Raw genomic sequence first — 13,683 nt, 5'->3', positions numbered from 1 at the left:
CTTCCACAACTAAAAAAAAAACCAAAACCTATAACATTAGCATCTTCAATAACAATGATACCATGTAGGTGAAAGCAAAAATCTAAGTAAGTTTGTTAAATAAATAGTGAGCCACACATTTTGCATTTTTGATCTCCCAATGTTCCTTTTAAAACACCATGCTGTACCATCCATCTTTCAAGAAGATACCTCCCATACTTTGGTGACAAGAGCATTCTTGACAGCTCTGGGGAGCGTTTCATGAAAGGACTTGTCAGCCGTTTTATTCGATAGTTTCCATCATAACAGTGCTTCTAAGCCAATCAAAATCAAGGAAGGTTGTCAGGTCTGACAACTTGTCAGACAAATATGTTCATAAAATGCTCCCCCTGATTAATTCACCCAGGGGACCCTGTCATCGTCCTGGTTGTAAGTTACACATGTTTTTTAGGCAGGACTGGTGACCATTTCTTGCGGTATGTGAGATATCCCAAACTTGATGGCACAAATTCATAAAGGTGGATTTGAATGGTCCATAGTTTGAAACCATGGTTTATGCAGATTTCTTGCATTATTTATGCTTCAATCAGTGCTTATATTGAGAAAGCGCTCAATAACGAATGCATGCTGTTTTGAATGAATGTGATTACTGTTTGTGTTGAATAATTTACATAGACAGTGGGCTCATTAATATAGTTAACCTGAAAAGCTGAGAGGCATCAATTTCGCCTCTTGTGTCAAAAAGTGCGCAATTCACATAGGACACTTTCTTAATAAATATGTATGTAATGAATAAAATGCAATTATTAAAGTTTCAAAACTACCTTTCTGAATTCAAGACAATAACTCACAATAAATTTGATAAAAAGTTTAAGAATCATATAATGTACTTACTTCGAGAACTGAAGGATTTCTAAGCCGTCTTGGTATGTTGTGTGGGTTGTCTTGGTTTCTGAGTAGTAGTATACCTGATAAGAAACAAATACAAAGCTTACACAGTGAACTGGGATTCGTTAGATGTTGTATAGAATTTTCATCAATCTAAGTGAAATGTAGTGAGAAATAACCAATAAATTATTTAATCAGTATTAAAGCCTGTTGGAATGATCTAAAAAAAAACAAGAAAACATTTTGTTGGAGGAGGGAACCTAGAGGAAAAGTGGATGGACATAAATTATCGGGTTAAACAATCTCAAAATGAATTTGAACAGAATCTAGTAAAATATCCACTCAAGTATTCGAAGGTACATGTACATGTATGAATAAAAATTATGTGGCAAATGATCAAATGTAGAATATTCCCCCAAAATAGCAAAATAAGCATGGGAAACCTGCTAAATGACATGTCTTTTGCCACACAACATTAACAAATACACTGTTTGACATGTGCTAATCTGTGATGGCAACCGTCAGTTTGATCCCTTTTCAGCTTTGATTTTATTATTTCACAAAGTTAGATTTACTTAAAAGTACCAGATGTAATGCAGATCTACCATTATTTCCCGACAATAAACCTTAGTTTTTAAAGACATTCTCCTAAAATCCTTGTTCGCTGCAACTAATTAAGATTAGCTTTAAAATGTGAATATTCAAATAGAAGCAGCAAATCAATAAAGGTGTCAACTAAGTCAAGATAAATAGAGGCAAAAACGTGTAAATAGTGGCAAGACTACAAAGGAATTTCTTGAGAAATAAAATGTAACCCCCCCCTAAAAAAATGCTTGTATTACATAATTATCGATGCTCCTCATACTTATTAATCAGCAAATCATCTAAAATGGAAAAAAAAAAATTACAAAAAAGAAAAAGAAAATGGCCTGAACTACGTTGAAAACAGGGGCCCTACTTAAAAAAAATGCCATCCCTGAAGATATTGATACTGAACCAAGACTCACCACACGCTGGTCAGGAAGAATCTGTTTGACATCTCCGTTAAAGAATGAGATAATGATGGTCCGACCGTCGGCACTTATCTCTTTCTTCGTCCCGTTAGAGAACGTTAGTACTCTTGACCCGTCTGGCTTGACCTGCTCAACCTGTAATATTCCCGGAAAATATTGATATATTTTCGTTATTCTCAGTTTAAATTCATTCCAGGAACCTTGTCAGTAAACAAAAAAAAATGGCTATTTCATCAAGTTATCATTTGGGAGCTGCTTCTTCAAGACTCTATAAAATATGAAATTCTTGGTGACTTGGGTTTCGGCTGGGCCATCACTTCAAATATTTTGGAATATAAAAATAGGAACTTACCTTGCCATCTCCATGCACGACATCCTCGTAATCATCCTCTTCCTCGTCCCCTCCATCCTGGTGTATGCCGACCACCCCTGCACCTGCATGGTTGAACCCATTTCTGAGTGGCGATGCCCTTGGCCTGGGATGGGGAAGGTGCTGGGGACTGGGCTGAGCGGTAGAAGGTGAAGATGGGGACAGAGATGACGGTTTGGTCCTGGTTGGGGGCGGGGTCCTCTCATTTGGTACGGGGATGGGAGGTCGCTCCCGGTCGGACGGAGATCGACTCCGTCTGGGGTTGGCAATTTGGCTTTCATAGATTCTGTCAACGAAAGTATCATATATGGTACAGTAGTCAGTTTAAAGTACCTACTTCATCACCTGATGCTAAATGAGATATTGCCATTCAAAATGATACAGAGGAATTTCATTGGTACTACCTTCATTCATGCACGCATGCTTAATAAAAAGCTCCTTCAATTATGCTCATCCAGAAAACTACTAATTTTTGAGCAACAATGTTAAAATTTAAGCAAGTGGAGGGAATAATTTCAAGCCCTGGGCAACATTAACATTTAGTAAACATTCTAAATATTACTATTTAACATATTGGCCCGAATTCACAAAGGTGGATTTTAAAACCCGCGGTTGAGTCCATGGTTTATGCAGATTTCCTGTATAAATTACGCTTAATTGAGCGCGTATCGGGTGCGTGTATAAAAAATGTCCAATGCTGATGCACGCTTTTGTCACAGTGCGCCAAATTGACGCCTGTTGCCATGGTTATCCACGCTATTTTATTCATGAGTCCACTCTACAAACAGTGGACTCATAAATAAAATAGCGTATCTTACCATGGTAACAGGCGTCAATTTGGCAGATTGTGACAAAAGCGCGCATCGGCATTGGACATTTTTATACACGCGCCCGATACGCGCTAAATTAAGCGTAATTTACACAGGAAATCTGCATAATCCATGGATTCAATCGTGGGTTTTTAAAACCACCTTTGTGAATTCGGGCCATTAAGTTTGATGGATGCAATATGGCTAATCAATTTAAGAAGTGAACACTTCCCTGCAGTGTTCAATGGAAAACTGCATTTGCTGGAAAAAAATATGGTAACCCTCTTATGAGAGAAATTATGACAAGTTATATTGTCCCTTTTAATATGTAATAACAATGCAAGCAACTTCACTCATATCAACAAAACGCAATACCCGTAATTGTATTTTAACAGGGCTTGGATTTGTTCATACATGTACTAAAAAAAGTCTTAGGGAAATAGAGAAAAATACCAAATGAAAAAAAGAGAGTGATGAAGATCCATACTATATAAAAGCAACTTCTTATACAGTGATGACGTTGATAAAGGCAATACCAAAACGGCAGAACTGCAAAATTTTACCTCTTATCATTTGCAATACAAGATATATGTTGCCACAGAAAAGAACGGACATGATACATGTATAAACAAAATATCAAACACTAAGGGCCATGTGATCGAAGGCATGGAGGCAAACATAAACATGCAAACCTTCACTGATGTTCAACATGCTTCAAATTCATTGAATAATTGTAAATATATCACACACTCCTCCATAAAAACATGGGGGCATTTTCACGGTAACTGACATTACACGGCACAATGTTTTCACACCTTTCATTGTGTGTATCTCTAAAACAACAAATGATGGGAGTTTGTTTTTGATAGATTTAATAAAGTGAACCTTGCTGTATACTCTGATACTAAGTTTGCCTATGTAACCACATTTTTTTACGAATCAGCAAGCAAAAATGTGTCGGTAATTGACATTACGCAAAAGGACAATGCAATTTCAGGGTGTTCATTAAAATTGAAATATCTCATGTCCCTGAGTAGATAGAGTAATAATTTGAATATGTAGATATACCTCCGTTACTAGGTTAAGATGTGTCAAAATATTAAACAATTTGTTTTTGTCTTTTGGGGGCTATGATAATTTTTCCACAACCATGCTGGCAACTGACATTACGGTAACTGACATTACACTTAATTTGCCATAGAGATAACACATGGAAGTCAAATGTGTGGAATCATTGCATTGTATCTTCTGTGCAGGGCTTTGTATGAAAGTGAGCTTGATGTGGAAGTATACCCGAGTTTCTAGGAACATTTCAATGAAATTTTTTCTTCTTTTTCTTAATTCCTTTCTTTGATTTGAACATTTTTATCATTACTTGTCGGTAACTGAAAATACACATTAACATTTACCAGTGCTATATGATTTTCAAAGGCATAATTTTCTTGGTACTTATATGTAAGGCTTTTTAAAATCATAAAAGTTTCATAATACTTCACATTTTTAATTATCAAAAGATAGCAGCTACATGTTTTCCTATAGTAATTTAATATTGCATGGACTGTACACATGGATTTTTCTGACTATACACCCATAATATATTCATCAGTTTTATATTGACTTTTTAAACCTTTTCCTTCTCCAACCTCCCCTCCCCTAAAGAAAGGCAAAATGAATAAGGGTCCCCTCCCCTAGGCTACACGTACCCCTCCCCCGAATCTCATGCAGCCATGTAGTTTTATTGATTTCTATTCTGGTCAGTGCAAGCAATGCTTGTTCATATCTGTCGGATTTCAATTCTCTTCATAATTTGTTTAATCATTTTCTTTGCTAATTTCTTTTTTAAGCTGTCAACAAAAAATAAACTCCAGCTTCTAAACTGAAACTGAACTATTTGTAAATTAGAAAAAAATCACAGTTTTAGTAGATCCATGCAACATTGATCAGAACTGTCAAATTTCACTTTTCATCTATACTTGTAAACCAAAACAAAATTGTATCACACATCCACACTACTAACAGGTATAAAAACCAGGAATTTACTTTTAGTGAGGCAATGCTCAAAAGAATCCTAGAAACTAAAAAAGGGACCCTGGAAATCCCCTTCATCACAATGTTAAGCTTAAAAAATGTTGCAGATTTAGGCAATAGGTTGGGAAAAGTACCCCCTACCCCCCCCCCCGAAAACCAAACAAAAAATTGTCTGATACAAACAATTAGGTACTTGGTAAGTGTATGTACAAAACAATTTCTTTTCATAGTAATTTTTTTTTGCACGATGGGAATGCAACTTAATTCATAATTTCATATAGTATTCCTTGTGAACTACTATACCTTTTAAAAGTCAATAGCAAGCTCCTTCTGGTGTGACTTTTAAAGTGAAAGACTTAATTAACAAGTATACAATATTTCTTCACCATAAAATTGACCACATATTTGCATTTCAATATTGGTAACCAACGTTTTATCATGGTAACTGACATTACATCTCGGTAACTGACATTACATTTTCCACTTGGTAACTGACATTACATATATTTAATGGTACCCTATGGCTTCATTGTTAATTGGTAATCTTTAATTTTGGTGTAGAAGGGAGGGGTGTTACCTAGAGAGGAAATCTACCAAGTTTCATATAATATATCCTCTTTTCCAGGAAATCAGAAAAAAAAGTTCATGTTTTCGGTAACTGACATTACATACCATATCACATACTTCATCAATGTTTTTTTATCAGATGAATGAATTACTGGTGTTTCTTTCTGTGGGATTTTAAAAAGTGTTATAATAGCAAGCTAAATCACAGGCAAAAACAACATGATCAAACCTGTTCTTTAAAAATCTGTCAAAACAAAATATGTATCAATATACTATTTTCAACACTAATTTGTATCCATACTTTGGCAGCCATTTTGAAATAAAAAATGGCTGCCAGAGTCGGAAAAAAATTTTGTCGCAGAAACTTCAGGTCTTGTTTTATTAAATAACATAAAGCATTTGACATGAATATCAACTTGATTTTTTTGCCTCTGTGTCCATCTGTGGTGAAAATGCCCATATGGGATTGTGTCAGTAGATCAAGATATATGACTATCTTTAACCAATCATTTGTTTTGATCGATAGTGTAGGCAATGCAAAAAAAAGCTTAATGAAACAGTGAATGACCATTTCATGAATAAAATCTAGCAAATGCTTTAAAGAAACCTATTGATGTAACAAAGAAAATATATCTCAGTAAAAGCAATTTGATTGTTTCTTGCTACTTGACACTTGAAACATATCTTCTAACAGATACCTTCTACTTATGTACAAAGTATCTATCATTGTTTGTGTTCCCGGGGAAGGAAATACGATGAAAAATGGTATTTGAAGTAACAAAATGTAGTCATGGAAGCACCCATTTTAATAGCTAAAGCTGTTCCTTGATACGGAAATTCCTTTGCTGGTATTAAATCATAGCTAGTTTTTATTGATACTGGCCATTACAAAATATTCAGTAAAGAGTGAAATGGTTTGAATTGACTGCAATACAGAGGGACACAGATTCACATGGATACTGTAAAAACTAGTAAACAGTACATCAAACAACCTACATCAATAAAGGCCAGTTCAATTTCGACCGCCTGTATACTTACCCTGTGTAAATATAGTCCCGAATGAGATGGAATGATAATAGATTATAAATACATTGTTATTAAATGTTAAATGCATCTACATATATACTACAGGACTAGTCCCCATCTGTAGTTCATGTACTTAATCTATAGGGATACAGACATGGGGCAGAGCATTATCTTCTACATGTATGCCTGGATACATGAAAATAGGAAGAATTTCTGCCCCCCCCAAAAAAAAAAAAAAAAAAAATAAATAAATAAATAAATAAAATAAAATAAAATAAACAAATAAAAAATAAATACAAAATAAAAAATGCTTAGTGAAATATCCTCCATAAATATATTTGTAAGAAAACAGATGCAAAATAAAAGGCATGAAGTATATGTCATTTAAAATTCAGAATCAATTATAATTACAATGCTTCATTGAGTGAAATGTACCAGGAAGAAGGAGGAAGAAGGGAAGGAATGGAAGAATGAGAAGGGAAAGAGGGTAACAACAAAATAAGTATAGGAAGAAGAAAACAAAGAACAAGAAAGAGATAAGAAAGAAAGAGAAAAAGTAGGAAAAAGGGTGAAGAAGAAAAATAAAATGAAGAAAAAGAAAGAGGATGAGAAGAATGAGGAGAGGAAGGGGAGAGGGAGATGAAAGAGTAGGAGGGGGAGAAGGAGAAGGAGAAAGAAAGAACAGAAGAAAGAAGAGTAGGAGGAGAAAGAGCAGAACAAGAGCTGAAAAGGGAATAGAATTATAAAATAAAGAAGGAGAAGGAGAAAAAATATCTATAATGAGCCAACATAACCAATATATAAACCAAACTCACATAGCATCATCCTGTTTGGAAGGTTCCATTCTTGGTGCTGGGTATGCCTGAAGGTATTCATTTTCACTGTCATCATCATCATCCGAGCTCTCTGACATAGTCCTTGACTTTCCACTTCCTCTGTGATGCTGGCTATCCCCATTTCTGATAATGGGACGGTCCTCACTTTCTGGCCTCTTCCTATTGATGTTGTTGTTATTGGACTGTTCTATAGTTTGATTTTCAGCTGCTTTGGGGGTCCTAGCATTTGTGCTTGAGGGTTGGGCATAAATAGGCTTCCCCTAACAAGAGAAAAAGCAATATAGATATTTCTAAAAATGTACAACCAATTTTTCAAAAAAATAAAATTAATGAAACTGGTTATTCTTTGAAAACTAATTCCAAGTAGAGCAAAAACTTGACCTTTTGACCCCGATGGCCTTTGACCTCACCATCCTCATCAACTTGAGGATCTTTTTAACTTAGTGTGATTAGATTGATGCAGAAATAAAGAAATGAGAGCAAATTGAAAAAAATAATTTAAAAAAGGATGAACATTACCTCATATCATTTGACCTTTTGACACCTAGATGACCTTTGACCCCATTATTCTCATGGAATCACATGTGTTATTACCCAAGGATCATGTATACCAAGTGGACTAACAGGAAAAGTAATTATTAGGTCTCTGCCGAAATTCGTTCAGGCGAGACAAAAATGACACCTGATTTTATCTTTTAGGTACATTTACAATTTCCTTCATGTATTCAAAGAGTCTTCTGATTTAATGATGAAATAAAACAAACATGCGCCTGTCAATGTGATTTTTAACAATACTTTAACTTAGTACACTTTAGAGAAACTAGAATTTCTGGGGTGGCACCAGGGCATGCTGATGAAGGAGGGGGGGGGGGGAATGTGGCTCAAAGGTTAGCCTCCCCTCCTCCTTCCCTCAGTGGCACCGACTTGTGGGCAATTGCTTCAATACTGAGAATCTTTTTATAGAGACGTCTAGTACTGAGAGAGAGAGAGGGTGCTTTGGTTATTCAACTACTTCCCAGCTTAAATGAAATAGAGTTCATAATACGTTCTTCAATTACTGAATTAGAATATTCACTGTACATTTGAGCAAATTTGACTGAGAAATGGCTGAAAAACAACGTCTCTCTTCTGATGATGGCGTTGTCAATCCGGATTAAAGTACCAGCAGTCCAGCATACATAATGCAAGTGCTGTGTCATTTAATGCCAAGCTGTAGGCACTGCATTTGCATTTGACCGTGACACTGCATACCCCTCAGGACAAAAAAAAAAACACACACACAAAACTAAATTACCAGTAGGCAGAATTCATGGAAGGATTGTCACACCTACATTTTCATGAATGCTGAGTGATACAATACGACTTTCAGCGGGATTAATTTGCCATTATCACTATCACTCTATCCCCTTTAAGTTGAAAACCAACAACCTGTACCTTGTTCGTCTCCTCCTTCTTCCATGAAGCTAGCCTCCTTTGCTCTAGGAGACGGATCTCCTCCCGAAGCTCTGTATTTTCTGTTTCCAAGGCAACGGTCCGATCTCTGAGCCTCCGCGTTGATGCGTTCCATCTTGACTCGCGCTGCTTGAGTTCCGTCTGAAGCTCACTCAACTGTAAACAGAAAGAAGATGAGTGAATTTCCTTAGTTTATGCATGCTACAGGCCTTAAATGTCAACCTTCTAGTACTTTTTTAATCTGTATTTGACAGAAATTTAGTATACACACTGCCAATTGATGTACAGTATTCTCTTATACGTATATAAGATTGTGTGGACATATACACATGAAAAGAACATACGGTTCATATTTTGAACAGAGCAATGACCTTTGAGGAGTTCCCACTACATACATAAGAACAATCGAACTGGGAACTTTCATATCGTACCATTAAAAATACATCCAACTGACCAATACTGATTTTTCCTCTCTTACATAGTACATGACAAACAAATGACTAAAAACATATTTCCTTTTTTTTTTTTTTTGGACCCAGAATTTTCTTATGGCACCAAAGGAGGAATACTATGATCTTTACCTGGTGTTTGAGCATTTCAATCTCTTCCCGGTCTCGTTTATCAGGCATGGTTCTTAAATTCTTCTGGTGCTTTTCAAACATCTTCCTTTCACGTCTGAGCAAAGAAAAATACAACAATTTGAAGCAAAATTATCAAACAAATAAAGATGTATCAAAGATGATAATACTGAAATCAATAACATCATAACAATCAAGATAGAAAGATGGGGGACGGGATAGAGAAAGAGAGACTAAGACCCCTGTTACACCGGATTTACTACGTAGTCTCGGGGCCCCTCGAGACCAGTCTCGGGCAGATTTCTCATCCGGTGTAAACGAACAAACCTACCCAAGACCCCTTCTGAGTAAACCTATCCGGACCACCTCACGATGTGTTCTGAGACCGGTCTCGGGGCACCCCGAGACTGCTTTGGATTCGGTGTAAAACGCAAACCTGCCCAAGACTGGTTCGATGCCCTACACGTGGAATGATTATCCAAACAACAAACAAAGCGCGTGCTTGGCGCCCTGCCAAACCTATCTCGGACAGGTTTGGTAAGTCAATGAAAACTTTTTGGAAACCTGTCTCGGGGCGCCTTTTTGGAAACCTGTCTCGGGGCGCCCCGAGACTGGTCTCGGGTAGGAAATCAGGTGTAATAGGGGTCTTGATCATATTATGGAGATCGGGTTTCCAATGCACCTGCACTTTGGAATTTTCACTCACCAACTTTCAGAAATATGACCAAACATTGATCCATTACAAAGTAGAACGAAAAACAAATACCTTTTTTTTTCAATGACTTATTTTTAATGTATCAATCTTTCTACTGTTTTCCCCTAATTTGGTAGGCGTAGAGATCTTACTAAGAACCATACTATTATGGTCTTTATTATGATATGAAAAATGATTAAAACACAAGCACAATCACATCAACAAAACTGCATTATACATTAAAAAGCTCATATAATGTCGGTTTCTAATACTTTCTATAATAGTAATACCTACAGAAATAAATGAGTACGTGGATGAATGAACATTGAATACATAAATGAATATTGATGATTAAATGACCAAAATAAACATATGGAAAAATAATAAAAAGCTAAAGACAAACAAACATCAAATCAATATACAAAAGTTACAAAAATTAGCAACTCAATATATCACTGTACAAATATTAAAACATGAAAGCATATTAAAATATACCCATTAAGAGCTTAAAACATGAGCTAAAATAATGCAGCTTACCTACATGTAAATAACACATATCACACAGGTGAGCTTCAGCAAAAGTTATTCCCAATAATCCAACCTCAGAAACACTTCTTTACTTCAAGCTTGAAACATCCACATATCATCTTCTCTTTCTTCCAAACACCACATCCCCTTCACAAACAGGTACAGGCACCCCTATGTCTATCATACATGTATAATTAACCCGAATGCATTAACCAAGGCATTCATAAGAACAGTACTTACCTCTACAGTGTATAGTGCAGGACATTATCAGGGATGGGAGGAAAGGGTTAATCTAGGAAGTCATTAAGGCTCTACGGCTGCATCAGGGCACAACAACAGCTCGTTAACATCTCCTCCCGGGTTAATGGTTTCAGTAATTCAAAATATCCTCAAGGCTGATGATGCTAGCCTTGCACTTGGGCGGGATAGGTGTGCATTTCGGGGAAATCTGTGAGTCACGGTTTTAATGGAATTGTTTTCATTCTTGCATAAACGAGGATTTGATCCATTACTGGAGAGGTTAGACAGGGTCAGAGGTTTCGTCCTTTTCCTGCGCTATAAAGTATAATGCCATCATATTCCAAGGTTGTGTGAGATAGAGCGACTGCAGGTTTTTCATAGAGCTTTTCATTGAGTTACGAATGACTTCATAACAGGAATATTCACAGACAGAAGAGGATTTTCAATCATCCAAAGTTACTTTGCTTAAAGGACAAGTCCACCCCAACAAAAAGATGATTTGAATAAAAAGAGAAAAATCCAACCAGCATAACACTGAAAATTTCATCATAATCGGATGTGAAATAAAAAAGTTATGACATTTTAAAGTTTCGCTTAATTTCACAAAACAGTTATATTCACATCCTGGTCGGTATGCAAATGAGGAGACTAATGACGTCATCCATTCACTATCTATTTTGTACTTTATTATATGAAATATGAAATATTCTAATTTTCTCCTTATTGTCAAGTGAAACAACGGGTATTTCCTCCATGAACATGTGGAATTAGCATTGTTTAATACTATATGGTTCAGTCAAGTTGGTCCTAATTTTCAAATCTGTAAAAAATGAAATATTGTATAATTCAAACAATAGAAAACAAAAGAAATAGTGAGTGAGGGACATCATCGACCGTCTCATTTGCATGTCACCGAGTTGTGCATATCACTGTTTTGTGAAAATAAGCGAAACTTTGAAATGTCATTACTTTCTTATTTTACATCCGATTTTGATGAAATTTTCAGCGTTATGCTAGTTTGATTTTTCTCTATTTATTCAAATCAACATTTTACTTGGGTGGACTTGACCTTTTAAGTTGGAATATGCAGATTTTAAGTAACAACTTTACTGTAAACTAGCACAAAGTATATGTTTCGCAATAAAATAGACACACTTGTAATATACATGTATCTTAAAGGGACGAGTTACCACAGTCAAAAGTATATTAAAAAAAAACAGAATACTTTATTTCTTTTTATCAGAATTTGATACAATTTTGAGTAATCTGCTCAGTGAATTTTACTATATATATTATTTTCAGCCCAGAGGACCCTCTAACTTTCTTAAATGGTTCCAAGTAAATGAGGATGGACATACACCCAGCCTTCTCAGCAGGCAGACTGCATGGGGGGGGGGGGGCAAAATGATGTCTCCCAGCTAGTCTGCAGGCACAGACCCTTGCTTTTTGCAAAGTGCATATTGCAGATTCTGAAGTTGGAGACTAGGTTCCCTATGCACTGTGGCTGCTTTTAACACCCACATAGGTTTGGAGTCTGGTCTGAACCCTGGATATGGTACTATTTATTAAAGCATATACAAACCAATAGCGCCATCTCAAGTCCTCAACTTCTCATACCTGGTCAGTTTCCTGACCCATTATGCTAGTGTAGTCTAATAATATAGACCCACTTGAATGATAACAAGCTAATAAACTACTCAATACATTTATACCGCAATAACTTTGTTACCAAGTAGCAAAACAATTACTTTTCCTCTCAAAACATTTTAGTTTCTCTATAGAAATACAATTATAGGTCAATTTATTCTCTGTAGTATTAGTAGATATCTGAAAACGTATATTTTAAGACTATGTATTTTTAGCACACAGTCAATGAGAGACCATACACAGTTCACTCCCTCTTTAACAGTATCAACTTTGAGCCTGTGCATGCAGACTATCTCACTGCCTCATGCTAATGAGGTGGAATGATGCTACGTGATGTTTCTTTTTTCACATTCTCTGATTTAAGCCTTCAAAATGGATTGAAGATTATTGTAAAATATCTACCATAATATATAATACTTTTCCTCTTCTGCTATGAACCATGTCAACAATAAGCAGAAGGAAAAACGAATCTGTTCAATGATTTAGACAAAAGTATTAGACTTCATGAGAGCAAAATAATAACTAGCACATCAATGATGTGGTGCTCATTCCGCATCTTGCAACGAAATTTAACACAATTTTTAATTTCAGCCTAGTTGACACTGTAGTGAGTTAAATTGGTGACATAAATTGAGGAAATGGAATTGAAATTGATGAAGAAATGACAGAGAAGAAGCAATTTTTGTGATTTATGAATAAATTTCATATATATTAGCATAAATAATATTCTAGTCAAAATGTCTAATTTCTGTGTAGAACCTTGGTGAACCTCATGAAGCCCTCAGATAGAACCAAAAAAAAAAATCAAAATCGGTCAACAATTTTTTTGTGAATTTTGAAAAATGAGCATAAACTAGCATATTTAATGAGTTTCAAAATTCTGTGTAGAAGTTTTGAATCCCTCACCTAGTGCTATCATATAAAGCAAACAGAATTGAAATTGGACTTGAAATGACGAAGAAGCATTTTGAAATTGTGGACGGATGCCACGCCATGACATAAGCTCATCTGGCCCTTCGGGCCGGATG

At 35.8% G+C, this 13,683-nt stretch overlaps 1 protein-coding gene across 1 annotated transcript in view; it reads right to left on the bottom strand.

The window, feature by feature from the left end:
* The window catches only part of LOC129254376 (centromere protein J-like), a 33,291-nt gene that overhangs the window by 7,250 nt on the left and 12,358 nt on the right, over positions 1-13,683 (bottom strand). The window contains exons 7-12 of the mRNA XM_064095606.1: positions 9,550-9,643; positions 8,951-9,124; positions 7,496-7,776; positions 2,233-2,536; positions 1,875-2,015; positions 874-947 (exon numbers count right to left, since the gene is read on the bottom strand). Coding sequence (XP_063951676.1) covers positions 874-947; positions 1,875-2,015; positions 2,233-2,536; positions 7,496-7,776; positions 8,951-9,124; positions 9,550-9,643 — 1,068 coding nt within the window. The remainder of the gene's footprint in view (positions 1-873; positions 948-1,874; positions 2,016-2,232; positions 2,537-7,495; positions 7,777-8,950; positions 9,125-9,549; positions 9,644-13,683) is intronic.

This window comes from Lytechinus pictus, chromosome 2 (assembly GCF_037042905.1).
Source record: "Lytechinus pictus isolate F3 Inbred chromosome 2, Lp3.0, whole genome shotgun sequence".
Classification (NCBI taxonomy): domain Eukaryota; kingdom Metazoa; phylum Echinodermata; class Echinoidea; order Temnopleuroida; family Toxopneustidae; genus Lytechinus; species Lytechinus pictus.
The sequence above is the reverse complement of the archived record's forward strand: the minus strand, read 5'-3'. Positions and strand labels throughout refer to the sequence as shown.